The following is a 6,987-nucleotide window of genomic DNA, read 5'->3' as shown; positions in this document are numbered from 1 at the left end:
TTTACACAAATATACCATATATACATATACATATATAGATATATATACAGCAGTTTTTTCAAGCTCTGATGGTCCATGAAACAAAGACAAGTGTAAATAACAAAATTAAATTATTACCAAAAGTTAGGTACAAACATGGTTACTTTTCGATATAATCACTGTGAAGATTGAGGCAATTGTCATATCTGTGGATGAGCTTTTCTATCCCCTTGTCATAGAATGTTGCCACCAGTGAATAACATTGTTATTTTGAAGATCATCATTAGTCTCAAACCTCTGCCCTGCTAGCCACATTTTCAGTTCAGGAAAAGAGGTGGAAGTCTTCACACATTAAAAAGTTTTAAGTTGGGTGGAAGTCTCTACCACCTTTAAACACCCAGCATATAGCCCGATTTAGCACCAAGTGACTTCCACCTCTTTCTTGAACAGGAAAAGTGGCTAGGAGGGCAGAGGTTCAAGACTAATGATGATGTTCAAAACAATGTTAGAGCCCATCTCACGTCATTGGTGACAACATACTATGACAAGGAGATGGAAAAGCTCATCCACAGATATGACAAATGCCTCAATATTCACAGTGATTATGTCAAAAAGTAACCATGTTTGTACCTGACACTTTTGGTAATAAATTCATTTTGTTATTTACACTCGTCTTTTTTTTATGGACCATCAGAGCTTGAAAAAAACAGCCTATGTATTATGATAACATTTAANTAACAAAATGAATTTATTACCAAAAGTTAGGTACAAACATGGTTACTTTTCAATATAATCACTGTGAAGATTGAGGCATTTGTCATATCTGTGGATGAGCTTTTCCATCCCCTTGTCATAGAATGTTGCCACCAGTGAATTGAGATGGCCTTAACAATGTCGTTTTGAAGATCATCATTAGTCTCAAACCTCTGCCGTGCTAGCCACGTTTTCAGTTCAGCAAAGAGGTGGAAGTCTTCACACATTAAAAAATTTTAAGCTGGGTGGAAGTCTTCACCACCTTTAAACACCCAGCATATAGCCCCAATTTAGCACCAAGCGACTTCCACCTCTTTCTTAAACAGGAAAAGTGGCTAGGAGGGCAGAGGTTCAAGACTAATGACGATCTTCAAAACAATGTTAGGGTCCATCTCACGTCATTGGTGGCAACATTCTATGACAAGGGATGGAAAAGCTCATCCACAGATATGACAAATGCCTCAATATTCACAGTGATTATGTCAAAAAGTAACCATGTTTGTACCTGACTTTTGGTAATAAATTCATTTTGTTATTTACACTCGTCTTGTTTTTTATGGACCATCAGAGCTTGAAAAAAAACAGCCTATGTATTATGATAACATTTAATACTGTATTTCATATTAGACTTACTTTGAAAATTAATTTTATTTAAAGCATTGAAAGATTTATCTTTTAAGTATCAAATGGGCATTTATAACTTTAAACATATGGCTTTATTATTTGTTCATTTATTTCAGGTGATGTTTTCATGCTATTAATTTGTTCAAATATTTTAAAATTATTAATTTGTCTTTTGTGTTGAACAGAAAATTATAAGAATATGATTAAAAAACAAAGTTTATCTTATATACTTAATGTTTATTCTATAACTAAAAATAGTCTTCTACTGTTTGAATGTAATTTTATTAATTATAATTAAATATATTTATTTTAGCTATGAAAATTCCATCAAACAACTTCGTTTCATCAGAAATATACTGTATACATGAAATTGTATAGTGGGTTTGTTTTTCTAAGTGAGATTTTTTTTGTAATTGATTTTTAAAACTAAAAATAAGAAAATATATATATTATTTACTTACAGAAATATTTTGGAGTAATTTAGTTGCAAATATTATAAATGACTATATTTCTGTTTGCTATGTATAATTTAAAAATTTTTTGTTTATTAAAAATATTCATAAATATTTGGTTTTTTAACAAAATATATGATACTAACAGTTGTCTGTAAAAATGTTATAATATATATCTTCAAGTAAGTTTAATTATACTAATTTAAAAATATTAATTTAAAAATTTATCAAAAGGTTAAAATTTCTACTGCTTGAAAAAAATATTTTTGTAAACTAAATAGTAATGATTCAATGGCATTAATTAAAACTTGTTTGTTTATTAAAGAAAATAAACATTGATCAAAAAATATTAAACATACTTTAAGCCAAAAAATTACAAAAAGTGTAAATTAAATTAGATTTACTTTACTAAAAGATTATTCTTAAATGAAACTAAAAAATACATATTGAAAACTACTTCAGTTTTGAATTTAAATTTACTATTATTATTATTATGTGTTGGGTTTAGTGGGTTATACTCGGTACACACCGGTGGCTGTGTACTATGCCGGACCAGAGTCAAGGCATAGCAACCTAAACAAAACTAAAATAAAATAAGAGTGTGTCAGTGTTTGTGTCTGTATTCAGGAATTATTATTATGTTACTGATTTTTACTGATTTAATTCTGTTTGGTCTTTACTGATAATATATACTTATTCTAAAATATTTTAAATTAATGAAATATTTTGAAATTTCAGACAGTTAGCTTTTACAAATAAAGATATTTACAATCAAATTAACTGCAGTTAGTTTTAAGTTTGGCTAAATGATTTACTCATTTTAATTAAAAAAGTTGTTAATTTATTGCATTAAATTATAGTTTCATATTGTTATAATTTATGTTAATGTTTCTTGAAAAAATGTCAATTTTATTTTCAGAATAATTTTTAGATTTTCATTTTGAAATTTCTAGAAAAAGAATAATGATATGCCAAAGCATTAAATATCAAAATTTGGAATTCAAGCAATGATAAAGTTTTGAAGAAATATTTTTTTTTTATTCATAATAAGACAAAAGACTGTCTTTTAATCATTTTACTTTTTTAGAAATTTATGATGAAAATATTCCAAAATCATCAGAAATTAAATTTATTTAATACACTAAATGTAGTAATTTAAGAATAAGTTTTTATTGAAATTCTAATTTAAAAGTTTAATTAAACTGAATAATAATAATAAAAAATTTTTTAATTATATGTATTTTTTGGATTGCCAAATTGTAAAAATTAATAAGACAATCATTTTTTCATGTATAAAAATATGTTGATGAAAGGAAAATTCATGTTTTTAATTATTTAAAAAAAATCATTTATCTATGAAAATTAGAATTGGGAACTACTAATTCTAACAAATAGTATTCCATTTGTAAATATATAAATCAGATATATAACTTGTTATAGAAAAATCTATATGTATCATTTTAAAAACATGAGATTTAAATAGTTTAATTTAGAAAGTAGAATGTAATAAATTATTGCGATTATTAAATGTGCGATACAAGTTGATTACAAGTCATTGTAATCTTGTTATGCCTTATGTAATTTATAGTCGTTGCTCAAAATTTATCAAAATAATTGGATATTGTCCGTTTTATTCCATGGCTCAGAAATGCAACCAAAACGGTGTGTTGTTTGAAAAGTGTTTCAAATATATCATTCTTGTGCAAAAAATATATCAATTCATTATATGCTGTTTCAAAACATGGTTATATAGAGCAATAAATTTTGGTTACTTTTTTGAGCCACCATTTATAATATGCAATTTATTATATATATTTTCAACAAAATATATTTTGTTGAAATATAAATATATGTAAATTATGTAAATTATTGACTGTAATTATTGACATTGATGAATATATTTCATTTTAAAAAGTTTTGATCTCTGGTTTTTAAACCAAACTTTAAGACAGCATCCAAATATTTTGAAAAGGGATTGAATGTAATTGTAAAATTTTTAATTTTTCAATGAATTTATTTATAATTTCTTATTTGAAGATAAAATTTTTAGACAACTTATGTAGAAAAAGAAAATTATTATAATCTACCTGGTGTTGTGGATTTATATACTTGAAAACAATCATCTTTATTCAATGTACATCATTCACTTTTCATTGTTCAATCTTCCTCTCAACAGCATTGAGAAATGGAAATTTTTTCCATTCTGTTGTATAATTCTGGTTTTAAATATATCAGGGTTTTATTATTTTTTGAATAAAATACCACTTGAATTAAAAACAGATTATATTTTNTTAAAAAATAAATACTGTATTGAACATCAAAAGTTATAAAATTAGAGTAAAAATTTTCTAAAAAGCAAAATGAAATTACTACAGTATAAAAATTTTTGAACTTTCCGTTCAGAAATAGATCTTTTCCTTACACATTACGCAGAGAATTCGAAATTTTACACCTTTATGTGAATTGACAGTATAGAGAGGTTTCCAGTCGAGTGAGCATGCGCAATTGTCCGGCGCCATCTTTATGGTTTGTTTACGTTTTATTTGTGTTTACGCGCGCTTTAGCTGGAGTTCTTGTGTTTTTTAAACGTCGGTAATATCACTATGGTCAATTATTGTGTAATTCAAATTCAAATAAACTTTATTATAATAGGGTTTGTTTTAACTCTCCGCCCTGTGGGAACTAAGAGAGCCTCTTAAAGCAAGCCCATTGAGTTCGGCCCACAATGGGGCGGCCGGGTGATGAGGGAAGGGCCCGACATATCCAGACGGTCACCCCAGAAAAATTCCTGGCCCGTCCGAATTCTATCCCGGCTCCACCCAGAAAGGTAGGCTGTCACCTTAATACCCACGGCCTATTGTAATAGGGTAATATCTTACACAGGGATTTACAGTCTATATAAACTCGTTGATATTAAAATTGTTTTTACAATTCTCAAAACAAGTTAATCCATACATAACATCTTAAATAAAGAGAAACAAAACACTTTTTTTTCCGAGAAATAAACATAATTTTAAACAACAAACGTTTTCAGCCTAATTAATAGGCCATCTTCAGGTTGAAAACTAAAATGGAACGTAAATGTTCCATGAATAGAACATAAAAATTTAAATCAAAAATTTTACAAGAGAAAAAATAACGGAAGAATATTTAAAAATTAAAATAAAACACTAAAACAAAAATAACATAAATCTTCAATGTATTAATTCTGGTCGGAGCTTGTAGTATATTTCTTAACCAAATATTTCCATGCCGAAGGCAGGCTCTCGGAATCCCTCGCATTTAAACAGCCTTCTCTTATCTTACTTCTGTATATTTCTATTTTTTCTGCCGTCATTGCTAGAGTTGGGGAAGACAGAGGTTTGATGATTGTTGCCTCGTCCCATTTCACCTCAGATCCTTGTGCTTGCGCCATTTGTGACAAAACCGTTGAATTAGACGCTTTTCTTATGGCATATCTATGTTCCTTGAGCCTTACTCCCAAGCTTCTGGTGGTGACGCCGATATAATCTTTTTTAACGTCCAGTTGTAAGTTTTCATAAGGAATCTTATACACCCCTGCTCTCTCCTCCGCTCTGATATTATCCTTATCGTTTCTCAAGATCTTATACAAATTAGGGGCTCTTCTTAATACCATTCTTGATTCCTTTCGTCTAGCAATTTCCTTCATAACACTATTCATACTACTATTATAAGTAAATTTCGTGAGCCTAGTAGGAACATTTCTTAAAGTTCTTTTTACTATGCCCCTTTCATACTTCTTAAGCATTCCGACAATTACACTTTTTCTGTAACCCAGGGTCCGGGCCACCTGCAATACTCTATCAATCTCCTTCTCTCTGTCAGCGATTTGGTCACAATATAAATAAGCTCTCCTTATTAACGCTCGGAAGGCTGCCATCTTATACTGATACGGATCCATAGACTGGGATGGTATATATAATGGTGTGTGTGTAGGTTTAATATAAACACTTGTGGACAAATGCCCTTTCATAAACCGGATATTAATGTCCAAGAAGTGCACATTCATGGAACTCTTTTGTTCTAATCTCAATCTAAGCCCATCATTGTTATCATTAATTCTACTCATAAATTCATGCACCCTCCTATTATTCTTCCATAAGATCAGAATGTCATCCACATACCTGCTGAAATATACGATATCATCTTTGAACCCATGAAGAACCCTTCTTTCTAGTCTTCTGACAACTAATTCGCAAAGGATTCCTGAGAGGGGACTCCCCATCGGAACCCCTCTTTTTTGTCTGTAGATCTGACCACAAAAGATGAAGCACGACTCACAGCACACCAGGTTAGCCAGTTCTTCTAGCTCTTGCGTGTAAAGAAGCAACTGGGAGTTCTTTATGTACAAGAAATCCAATAACGCATCCACACAAGACTCAATCATTACTGAAGGATACATGCTTTCATAATCTAAGACGGTCGCTACCTCATCCTCCATTAAAGATATATCTTGTATCTCCTTGACAACAATAAGAGGATCCTGTGCCACTAGATTATCATCATCAAGGTGCGAGGATAAATACCCGTGCAGCCTTTTTTCTAATATAAAGGTGGGTCCTCTGCATTTCTCTACAACTGGCCTTAACTCCATTCCGGTCTTGTGGGTCTTAGCGAAAGCAAACAATCTTGGAGTTCCGGGCCTCGGGTTCCGGCATTTCTTGAGAAAAGGTAAAACAGCAGAAAGTCCCGAGCGTTCCAGCTTCCTGACCCTTCTGTCCAAAGATCCAACTACATTGTCGCCAACAATTTCACATTCCGTCTTTTTGATGTAATTATGCAACTCCTTGTTATAAGTATGCCTTCTCATGATAACCAAATGTTTAGTTTTGTCTGCTCTTGTCAACACAAGATCATTCATCCTTAACCACTCCTTCGTGAGCCAAATGTACTAGTAACATTATCCGTCCCTTTCTTCGGCCGCTTGTTAATGACCGCTTTCCATCTAAAGTATTCTTTCTCTAATGCATCCAGACCAACTATCGCTCTCTCAATTTCTTGTACTGACGTTTCCCATCCACCTACTTCTGTGAGGACAAAGTTCGGGCCTTTCTCCAGAACCTGCTTGATTTTCTTTGGTATTTCTACCTGGTCCCATACGTAGAAGGTACTAAGGTTCTTCCTATTATCTCTTCTTACTTGCTTGTAAATAATCCAT

General features: G+C 30.9%; 2 protein-coding genes across 3 annotated transcripts in view; one reads left to right on the top strand and one right to left on the bottom strand.

Annotated features, from left to right (window-relative positions):
• LOC111630139 (potassium voltage-gated channel subfamily B member 1-like) overlaps nt 1-1,832 on the top strand; it is a 23,206-nt gene extending 21,374 nt beyond the window's left edge. For both annotated transcript variants that reach the window (XM_023374174.1, XM_023374173.1), the window contains one exon: nt 1,670-1,832. The gene's annotated coding sequence lies outside the window, so the exon portion shown is untranslated. The remainder of the gene's footprint in view (nt 1-1,669) is intronic.
• Nucleotides 1,833-5,010: 3,178 nt separating this feature from the next.
• On the bottom strand, nt 5,011-6,690 carry LOC111630138. The gene has a single exon (XM_023374172.1). The coding sequence runs from the start codon at nt 6,688-6,690 to the stop codon at nt 5,011-5,013; it is 1,680 nt and encodes a 559-aa protein (XP_023229940.1).
• Nucleotides 6,691-6,987: the final 297 nt, after the last annotated feature.

This window comes from Centruroides sculpturatus, unplaced genomic scaffold (genome assembly GCF_000671375.1).
Source record: "Centruroides sculpturatus isolate CEXI.00-Female unplaced genomic scaffold, Cexi_2.0 scaffold684, whole genome shotgun sequence".
NCBI lineage: Eukaryota > Metazoa > Arthropoda > Arachnida > Scorpiones > Buthidae > Centruroides > Centruroides sculpturatus.
Note: the sequence above shows the minus strand (reverse complement) of the source record. Positions and strands in the feature narration are given on the sequence as shown.